The sequence below is a fragment of the Oryzias latipes genome, chromosome 7 (assembly GCF_053564925.1).
Source record: "Oryzias latipes strain Hd-rR chromosome 7, Olatipes_Hd-rR_3.1".
Classification (NCBI taxonomy): Eukaryota; Metazoa; Chordata; class Actinopteri; order Beloniformes; family Adrianichthyidae; genus Oryzias; species Oryzias latipes.
This window is the reverse complement of record NC_136243.1, coordinates 32,559,764-32,570,591: the sequence shown is the minus strand read 5'-3', so window position 1 is coordinate 32,570,591 and position 10,828 is coordinate 32,559,764. Positions and strand designations below refer to the sequence as shown.

The 10,828-nt window shown below is 44.7% G+C and overlaps 1 protein-coding gene across 1 annotated transcript; it reads right to left on the bottom strand.

Annotated features, from left to right (window-relative positions):
• Positions 1 to 5,385: 5,385 nt before the first annotated feature.
• On the bottom strand, positions 5,386 to 8,700 carry pim1 (Pim-1 proto-oncogene, serine/threonine kinase). Its single transcript, XM_011476764.4, has 6 exons — positions 8,192 to 8,700; positions 7,938 to 8,044; positions 7,798 to 7,848; positions 7,346 to 7,712; positions 6,821 to 6,997; positions 5,386 to 6,734 (listed from the first exon to the last, which is right to left on the bottom strand). The coding sequence occupies exons 1-6, from the start codon at positions 8,259 to 8,261 to the stop codon at positions 6,523 to 6,525; spliced, it is 984 nt and encodes a 327-aa protein (XP_011475066.1). The 5' UTR covers positions 8,262 to 8,700; the 3' UTR covers positions 5,386 to 6,522.
• Positions 8,701 to 10,828: the final 2,128 nt, after the last annotated feature.

Below are 10,828 nucleotides of genomic sequence, written 5' to 3'. Positions count from 1 at the left end.
GACAGCACAGATCTGCTGTGGGGGCTTACCCTGGCAGTACATGGCGTAACACCTCGCTGTGAAAGTGTCAAGGTGCCGTTCTCGCAAGATGTCCAAATCATTTCCCCATCAACAACAGCTCTGAGAACATTTCTGCTACTCTTATGTGGGATTTTAATCCATTGTTGATGGGCTTCAAGTCAGGGCAGAAACATTAATTGGCCCACAAATTAAAAGTTGTAAACAGTTAATTAATAAACCAATTTCCGGCTACATCCTGGCCCTACTTGTGAACAGGACTGGCTCAGATACTCCTCTATCAGGAGGAGGGACTCGTTCCTGACTCGAAGAGGGCATTCCACCTTTTTCTACATGAGAACAGAGACTTTAAAATTATTCATACTCAGCTGCTGCTCCAATGAACAGTTAAATTTGGTCTCAAACAAGTACATGTCCACTTCCAAGTCATAGTCTTGCTACGTCTTGTTTGAAAGCAGCAAGTTAGAAGTGTCAAGAAGTTCAAGTCAGATTTTGTCTTAAAGAAAAAAGTCCTTACCAATTTCCAAGTTTGTGGTTTCCAAATCATATCAAGTGTAATCTTGGAGGGTAATTTTAAATTTAGGTCCAACTCTCTAGTTACAAATCAAAATCAGGTCTTGTCTTACGTGTTCATGTCAAGTCCAAAGACAATGACTACTAATCCAAATCCACTTGTCTAATTTTAAAAGGGAAAATTCAAGTCAAGTTTCCTGTCGCTGGAGACAAGTCTTTTTAGAAGCCCATGCAAAATTTCAAGCCAGTTCCTACAAATCTATGTCAACTTTTTCATATGCTACGTACCCCCCGGGCATGTGATACGTGTTTAGGAATGTGCTGGACGCGGGTTCCTAAATGCCCTTTTAGCATATGGAGTTCACACAGGTCTGTTGCAACCCGACACCAGTGCATGTACTCCCAGTTGGAAGAGGCTTGGTGTGAAATGTCGAAGCAGTGCAAATCTTGCTTCAGGCATTTTCTTTAACAGCTCCATTCTGATATATAAAAGACTTGGTGTCATAGCAAATCAGCCGGACACAAACTGCAATTATTAATTTTTCCTTCATTATCATTTTTGAATTAAAAAGACCACTTTCCATACGTGCTTACGAAATCCAAGTCCCTGATTGGTCAAGGTTTGACCCGGTTTAACTTTCAATGTTCGTTCGATGGCTGCACCTTCTGTTTTTAGCGCCCAAAAAAACATGCGTAACGATGATGGAATGCGAGAGTTTTGAACATGGGAGCCCCAAACTTGCATTTACACAAGTTTACAGAGGCTTTTCATTGGTGTGAACGTAGCTTTAGAGAGGCAAATCCAAGTTAAGTCCTAGGTCTTGAGTTGCAAACACAATTCAAGTTTTATCATCATTGTGGAAAACTCCTGGTCAGTTCCAAGGCTTGTGGGAATGTAAGGCCTTTTGGAAATATGGCCGTACCATAGACACAAATCTATTTTAAAAAAATTCAGTGATGGTGCAATAACATTTCCAATAACATCTACTACTATCAAGGGAAAACATGAAATTACTTGTAAAATTACTTTAACACCTGTTTTAGATCAATACAAATTAAACTCACAGACTTACTCCAAGTCACGTTTCAAGTCACTCCAAAGTCATCTCCAGTGTGCAGTTTGAGCCCCATTTCACAGGTGTTTGGTCACCATATAAGACATGTCACATTTTTTTTTTAATTTTCACACAGTGACTTCTGTTTACAAGTCAAGCAAACAGCTTTGAAAATCTATTAAATTAGCGGTAATTCTGCTCTTTGGCTGCATAGCTCAGTATGGCCCACATCTGTGAGATTCCAAATGTTCCAACTTGCAAAAGTCTTCCAAAGAAGTGCTTAACGATGTGGTCTTTACCATGGTTGTGATTCAGTTATTAGGAATTTCGTGTGTACTTCATCATCTGTCATGTCGCATACTCCTCACAAAATCCATCCAGTTTTTCTGGTTTCAATATTTTTCATAATCAGAAAAACAGATTCAGCTTTGCCCCCCTTAATTGTGCTCTAGAAAGAGAGCTTTATTTAAAAACAGACTCACATTTTTTCAAAATAATTTTAAGAAATGTTTAAAGTTTTATACGTAATCTTTTTTTCTGGCGTTAAAAACCACCTTTCTACCTAGAAAAATGTTAAATGCGCGAGCCATACTGCCCCAGTTTACGTGAGACTTTGCTTTGTGATAAACCCCAGAATAGTCCGAATTTTGACACTGAAAAAGCTTTCTGGTGACATTTTTGGTATTCCTACAAACATGAGCTGACACGCAAGCTTTCAAGTGGTCTGTGTTTTCTCAGAATTGGAGGGGAAATGAAGCGATGTGTCATTCGTAGAAGCCTGTGGTCTCCTGTTTGCTGCAGCCTCTTCACAGAAAGGGTTCGTTGGTACTTGATGATGAAGAGAACAACCTCTATTTTTAAAAGACATCGCCTTTTTTTTTTTTGTATTCCCTTAAAGACGGAACATTTTAGGGGTTTCTTAATTGGATGACGTTTATTCACAGTTGATGCAGAAACACTTGCTGTGAGTCATGAGGTCTGGTGGACTTTTAAGATGGAAATATTGATTGGAAGTAATTGGATCGACGCTTCTACGTAAATCCAAAGCCAAATCATTTACGTGAATCACGAACTGAACTGCCCTACCAGATTGCTTGCTGTTGACTTAGTCCCAACTGCCCCCTTAGAGGGTGTCTGCGGGTGAAAAATGGGCAAATCTTTACGGGCAATGCCTAGTTTATGTAGGCATCCTATGGGCATTTACGTATCACCTGTTGGTGCGACATTCACGGTCATTAAGTAGCCAGTACTCGTACTGCACTAATGACTTAAGTGTGGCATAAAGGCACCTTACAACATTATCGGCTGTACGTCATGAGTGCATGAGGGCAACTTACATTACCCTTACAAATACTTCACGATACACCTACCGCACATACGACGATGGTATGTTCCATTTTCACGACGTCTCTCAAGGTGGCAGTACGAGTCTCAAGAGACCTGCAAAACACACTTGTGCACCCTTTAAGATGCAGACACTCCTCTCTACGATCCTCCATGAGCCTGGACAACCCAAAAACTTGCTTCACCGTACAACCCCTCATACTGGTGCATGTGACTAAGGATTTACAGGATCCTGGTGAAAATGGGATTCTGGCTGTTGGTAACTGGTAAACAGAGAAAGAAAAGGAAAGACAGTAGTGTAGGACTTCAAGTATTTGACAGAAAAACTACAGAGCCAGTCAATGTGATGGAAAGAATAAAAATGATCTACTGTGTGTTCAGATGAAAAGGGAGCAAGGCTTAAAGACTGGGAGCATATTTAAGGTTTCGTCGTGGTGTGGATAGAAAGAGGAACAGAGATAGTCTTTGCTAAGAATGTCCAAAAAAGTGAAGAGAATGTCAGATAGTGATGAGTCTGAAGCTGAAAGGCGAAGTTGTTATATTGAATGTCAAGATAAGAGCAAGAGAAAAAGGAGAAATTCTGGAGGGAGATGGATGAGAAGATCCAGGGGAATTCTGGAAGAAAGAGGGTGATGATTGAAGAAGATTTGAATGGAGATGTGAATGAGGGCAACAGAGGTGATGAAGAAGTTTGGAGAAATGCAGGACAGATAAAAGAATAAAAAATACCATGGGGGAAGGTTGTAACGGTTGCAAGGTTGTAAAATTTGACAGAGAAGATCTAATGCTTTAAAGATAGCACTTTTATTGCACCTTCAGTTCTGACGTTGCAGAAAATATCAACTGAGGGTCTTTAAAGTCCGCCTTTGATCTAAAGCGCTCCCAGTGGTCATTTGATTATGATTGTACTGTTTTTATCCTTAATCAAGAAAACCTGTGTCATTTGTCTAAGACATAGTTTCTGCTGAGCAGCAGGAGTTCATTAAAAATTCACAGTTAAGATGTGGGCGGGACAGTTGGCATGGAACTACCCTCTTGTTTACACATTCTCCTACTAGTTTACAGCCCCTCACATACCCCAGCCTAATATTACCACTGCAACAAAAAAAGGCGAGCAATCCAGTATTCAATGTCCAAAACTGATCCAATATCCATATCCGTTTTGATCCGGATTACAGCTCAGACGCGGAAAACCAAGATCTTTATGATCTTTATGGATCTAGTGTCTGTAATTTTCTTCATATTTGTCCTCGAAAACACATTTTCTTTCTTTTATGGGAGTGTTTTTTCTTTAAATCCAAAATAATGGGAACGACATTTCTGGAGACTGTGATGGACTGGAGAACTGTCTTGCCTTAGTACCCCCGCTTTGCCCGACAGTAGCTGGCCCCAGCACTCCATCCATGTGTCCATTCGTCCAATCATTTTCTTAACCCACTATATCCTATTTGAGGGTCACGGGGTTGCTGGAGCCTGTCCCTGTTGGGCGAAGGCAGAGTACACCCTAGTCAGGTTGTCAATCTGTCTGCGACCGACAGATTGACTTCAGAAACCAATTAACCTATGAAGCACGGTGGGATGAAGTCTGGAGAAAACCAACACAGACAGAACATGGTTCTAGACCGGAGAAAGGTAGTTTGCCCTCTCAGGGTGGGTGGGGTGCCCCTGCCCCAGGTGGAGGACTTTACCAATCTTGGGGGCTTGTTCACAACGGAGACAGCCGGATTGGTACCGGTCCGTTGTGGTGATAGAGAGTTGAGCCAGAAAGCAAAGCTCTCGATTTACCGGTCGATCTTGGCTCCAATACTCACCTCTTTAAATAACTTATGAAGAAAAGGGACAAATGTTGACATTAGTCTCACTAATTCCACTGTAAACCCAACAATTACCTGAGTAATCAGGACGGATGGGCATCCTGATTTTACGTCACCTTTGGGCTTCTGACACAAGCTGAAAACGGATGTGTGCGTTTAGTCTCATTTATGCAGAAATCCAGGTTTATTAGACAACAAAAACAAATTCGAGTCACAAGGAACTACTCCTAAAAATAAAATAAAAAGCCTCTGGGCACCTGAGCAGTTTGTAAACACCAAGTGGAAAATATCCTGTTGCAACGGCTAAAACAGAAACCCAAGAAAGGAAAGCTCACGTAGTTTAAATGAAAGATGTTTTTTAGAGTGGCAGCCACACGACGCAGCCTCTCACAGAAAAGATTTGCTTTGTTTTCTTCCTGCACGTGTCGTAGATTCAAACAAAACAGCCGCTAAAGCCCTTCGCTCTTATCTCCCCGTAGACCTTCTACGCCGCTCTTATCTGTCATCAGTTTTTTCCGCATCAACTGCGCTTCTACAAAAGCGGCAGACAGGAAGTTGTACTCGTACGTCTCAGACGGAGCTCGCTGGAGGCGTCCAAACCTGATCCTGTTCACCAAAAACAAAAACCACACAAGCGGATGTCATCGTTAAAGAAAAATATTTATTGGAATCGTATAAAAATAACTTTCTAACACAATTTACAATTCTAATTTGAGTGAGTGGAAAAAAACAACAACATTCACACAACGGCGTAACACCAGCCACCATCAGTAGATGTTTATGTACATGAAAATGGAAGTGTTTCTGTGAATTATTTACACTTTATTTACACGGCATAGACCAACGTACGCCTGCTCTTGTGAAATTTTCCATCCATAAATATGAAAAGAAAGAATATAATCAAACTTGCATTTCCTCTTAAATAAATCGTGGGCCCTTCGCTGGCTGTGGGACACACAGCCAAAAATGCTTTCATAAATAAATAAATAAACACTGCGACCCAAAAAAAAATTAAACAAAAATCCTTTAAGATGGAAGATGAGTCACAGCATTGATAATAAATATCTTTCTCATTTACAGTTTTTTTCTTCCCACTAGAGTTGAAGCGGAGGATGGAGCAGAGGCGCGCCGGTATGCCGACGTTTGCATTGTTCGGTGCGTTTCGGCGGATGCCGGCGTGGAACGGAAGAAGCGCGACGGGTGGAGGAGGGGTGTGGACGCAGGATTGAGGTAAGTCCAGTGTTTCCTGTTGTGGATGACTTGGCTGCTACCAGGAGGTTGTGTGGTTGCTAATGGCGACGGGAGTAGTGGTGGTGGTGGAAGTAGTGATTGTAAAACTGGCACAGGCTTCACTGATCTAGGCCCATGAGAGGAAAAAACTAAAACTGACAGCAACAAATATAAAGCCTTGTAAGGAAGCAAAAAGGTTCCTTTGCCTTTTTGATTTCTCAGGTTCAAGTATCATCAGGCCCCCCTTCCCCCCCCCCATCTCTAAGAAGGCACTTTCTCCAGAACGAGCAGCTCCTCTGTGACAAACGCCTGTAAATCTTGCATCTCCTGCCTTTGGGAATCAGGAGGAAGAAGTGCAGGGCGCTGCAGCCAGAGGAGTCCTTACTGCCCGGGAGCTGTTGAGCAGGACGACCAGTGTTCAACCCGGTCCCACAGGAGGACGGCGTGGAGCGGCCCCTCAGGGCGAGGCGCCTCCTGGTTGGGCGGCGACGCAGTCTCGGCTATTAGTCCTTCAGACAGTGTTCAGTCCAGAACAGTGCGAACGGCCATCACCGCGCCACGCCCACGGGGGGTGGCGTGAAGGAGCTGGGCTCGTGGCTGATGCTGTGCAGTCGGATCTCCGTGGTCGTCTTCTCCGTCTGCGCCGTGGACACCCCCGAAGAGGCGGTGCTCTGCATCCACGAGTGGTTGATGACGTCCTCGAAGGACGGCCGGTCAGTCGGTCGCAGACTCAGACACCATTTGATGAGGTGCTGGCATTCTGGAGGAGTAGAGGGGGAAGCGTCGTGTTAGTCCACAGCGCCGGCGATGCAGACGTGCCGGCGGGGTGAGCAGGGGTGAACTCACCTGTAGAGATTCTCCTCCGAAACAGAACCTGACCCCGGGTGATCTCCTCGTCGTGCTCGAATGGGATGTCCCCACACACCATGTCATATAGCAGGATACCCAGAGACCACACAGTGGCAGAGCGCCCCTGGTAGCGGTGATACTTGATCCACTCAGGTGGACTGTACACTCGTGTACCTGTGGAAAAGAAAATATAAAAAAATCTTTAAACGCTGCAATAGATCCAATAAGGTGTAAATAAAAGCCTTGCAGGTGTGGTTGCATAACTGTCAGCTGAGGCTCAGGAGCTCTGACAGCCCGTGTTTGCAAGAGAGGGAGGCGCGCGCGTGGGAGGGGAGCAGACATGTGACTTTGTTTACAAACTTTGGGTTGTAAAAATACCACTTCCGTCCGCCAGGGGGCGGAAAACCTTTGAGGTTTTGTTTGTAACTGACTCGGAGGAATTTCTGTTACGTGAGCCTGAAAGTCACGCGCACTTATCCTAAAACATAAAAAATATATATATTTATATATAAATAAATTTACCGTCAAAGTCCGTGTAGATGGTGTCTTTCAGCAGAGCCCCGGAGCCGAAGTCGATGAGCTTCATCTCCCCGGTGCGGAGGTCAATGAGGATGTTCTCGTCCTTGATGTCCCGGTGCACCACGCCGCAGCTGTGGCAGTGGCGCACGGCCTCCAGCACCTGGCGGAAGAAGCTCCGCGCCAGCTCCTCCGGTAAGGCCCCCCTCTCGGTGATGAAGTCGAACAGATCCTTGACGTTCTCGGGTCTCTCCATGACGATGATGAAGCTGTCCGGCCGCTCGAACCAGTCTAGCATCTTGATGACGCCGCGGAAGCCCGTCCCGACCTTCTTCAGCAGAACTATCTCCATCGGAACCCGCGCGCCGCTCGGCTGAAAACACCAAAATCCACCATAAATGCTCCGTTTTTTTTAACGTTAAATTCAGATACATTTGCGCTCATGTTTAGTTTCTTACCAGTTCTCCCCACTCGGAGACCCTGTCCCTGGCTACGTGCTTAACAGCGACCTGTAACCGGCAGAAAAAACAACGTTTTAACTCCCGAACACTGACTGAATTTTCGCAGCAGGAGTCAGGGAAATGTGGCGCGTGCTCACCGGAACTCCGTCGGAAATCCTCGTGCCGGCGTAGACGGTCCCGAAGCCGCCGCTTCCCAGCACCGCGCCGACCTGGTACAGCTTCTCGAACGGCTCCTTCTCCTTCACTGCAAAAAAGACACGGAGCCGGTAAATCCCAGAGATAAAGAAAAGCGGGAAGAAAAGAGCCCAGTTTCGGGGGGGAAAGAGGCGCTACAGTGAGCCGGAGCTGCCGGCCACTGCAGTCCTCCATGACAGCGCGGAGGGCGGCTAACCTTGATGAACCTGGAGCTGGATCTTCGCCGGCATGTCTGCGGCCAGAGAATTCAGCTTGGACAGCAGCATTTCTGGAATAATAATCCACCACGGACCGGCTGGAGCTGGGACTTTGTTTTGTTTTAATCCAGAGGCGGGCTGCGACTCTCCCGTGAGCTGGAGGGCTGAAAGTCCACGTTGCAGCGACAAAAATGCGGCAGGAATCCTTTCATCCAGAGGGGAGGACAATCCGCCTGAGCTCCGGGGTAGGGGGGAACACAGGGACCAAATCCCGCAGTGCGGAGCTCCAAAAAACAAAATATAGTCGCAATATTTGTAAACAAACGAGTAAAAATAATTTATATACACAGTTTTAAATTAAAAGAGTTGAGGCATTGGCCAGACGCTGGCTCCTGAAAGGAGATCCGAGGGGGGCAGGATTCTTATATGAGTCGTAGCAAAGGATGAGTGACGTCAATGGGATCTCCGCCCCTCTCGGTCCTCTCCGCCAATGGGGTTGAAGGATTGAGTTCCAAACGCCCGTCAATCACAAAATAAAAATACAGACAGCCTCTTAACCGGCCGGCCCAGACAGACGTGGCGGGAATCAAAACGCGCCAAAAACCAGACTAAACCATTATTAGGAACTCAGACAGACGCTGCTTCCACAGGAGAAATAATTATATATAAAAAAATACATGAGTGCTTTTCATCTGGAGAACCAAAAAGGAAAAAAAATACTTATTTTTATGACCATATTTGATAAAAACAAATGAGCACTTACTTATTTATTTTGTTTATATTTATAATATTTTTGGTGATTGGACACAGACATAGCAGTTAATCAATGCGGTTGTTTTAACAGGCCGACCATTTACCTGATTATCTTCCCATTAAAAGCGCAGTTTATCAGTCTGGAGCTCTGTTAACTGACAATGTCCCCTCCACTGGCTGCGCATCAAAGCGGCGCGAGGGGCGGGCGCGCGGGAGGGTTTGGGGCGGGGGGGAGGGGGGCTCGCATTCCTCTCATTCTTTCAAATTGGGTGGCCGCGTTTGCAGCCGTTCACAGGATGTGGGAAACTGGAGATAAAAAGAGTCCCATTTACTCCTCCAAACACCCCCCCCCCTCTCTCTCTCTGCTCCTCCACTCCTCCGCCCTCCTTTTTTCCCGCGCCTGTTATTGTCTGAATGACATGTGCTTTTTTTTTTTCTTCAAAAAAACCCGCTCAACTTGCATTTCGTTTTCCTTTGAAATTCCAAGGCATCCCTTCAACCGTCATAACAGAGATTTATTGGAAAACAGATTTAAAACCAACTCAAGTCATGAAGCACTTCAAATCTCACGTAGCTTCACTAACAGTTTTGTCTTTCTTGCATTGTGACTCAATCCCATTACACTGTAGTGAATTATAACAGTGTAAGCAGCAATCGTTGCAGAGGCAGGCTCATAAAGTTCATGCACATCCACGGCCACGTTAAACCATGTTCCTTGACCTCTGACCTTCATGAGGGGCTTCTCCTCGAGTCGGTGACATTTGAAGTGACCTTCAGCTTTTGCAAACTCATCTAAAGGGGAAAACTGTCCAGGCTGCACCCCGACTTCGCCAAACGACCACGACCCCTCCCAGGATGAAACCAGCGTGGATGAATGGATGGATCGAATGGAAATGATTGATTAAACAGGGCCCTTTCTTAAAAAAAATAAAATAAAATCCCATTAGAAAGTTCTGAAATCTGTACAAATAATAAAAAAAGTATTAGGAATATATTGGGTGGTTATGTGTGTTGGGTGTGGTGGCAGGCAGAAAAGTGAATTTAGAATTGTCTCTTTTTTCCCCTTTTTCTTTAGGATCTGACATAAGGGCAGTAATTTTGGATTTTTTTTCCTCTCTCTGCTCCTTTCCAGTCATGAAGATGTATGGATGTGTTTTGTGCAAAGAATATGTTAAAGTAATGTGCTACTCTTCATGAAAGGAACAAAAAAAAAAAACAGAAAAGAAGAAAAACTCTAATGCTGCGTTCACACCAAACGAGAGTCCTGTGCCGAATTTGCAACGTTTGCCTCTCTTTCTTCTAAAAGAGAGGCATTTTTCTCATGATGGAGGCAGCGTATAAAGAAAAATTAAGCTTAAAAATGCATTTCTGATTGTTTTTTTATTCAAATTGTTGTGATTAAGGAGCAAACAAAAAAAAGCTGTTTAAAAAAGCTTGTAGTTGTTACACACAAGCCACAAGCTCTCTGCTCTGCTCCATTCCGATGCATCCACTTACAGACAAAAAGATCCATGGACGTCTTTGTTTTCCTCACTTGAGCTGGAATCTGGATCTAAGTGGGTTAAATAACGCATATAAGACATGCATGGGAGTTTTTCTCACAGGCCAGCCTGCATAACTGGGTGGAAAGTCACACAAGTTTGTCCATACTTGCGATCGGGACGCTCAGGGCGAATTCCTTTGCTGCTTATGAAGCGTTTGAAATGAGGACAACTTGCAAATGAGGGGCTGCCCCGCTCACGTCCCCATTAAGCTATCACAGTTACGAAAACTCCCCAATATTTATGTTTTTTCCCCCTCATCTATACACTCTAAAGTAATGCCAGAGAAAAACTCTCCCACTTTTGTGGTATTTTCCCTCTAAAATCGGAAGGTAATGCCAG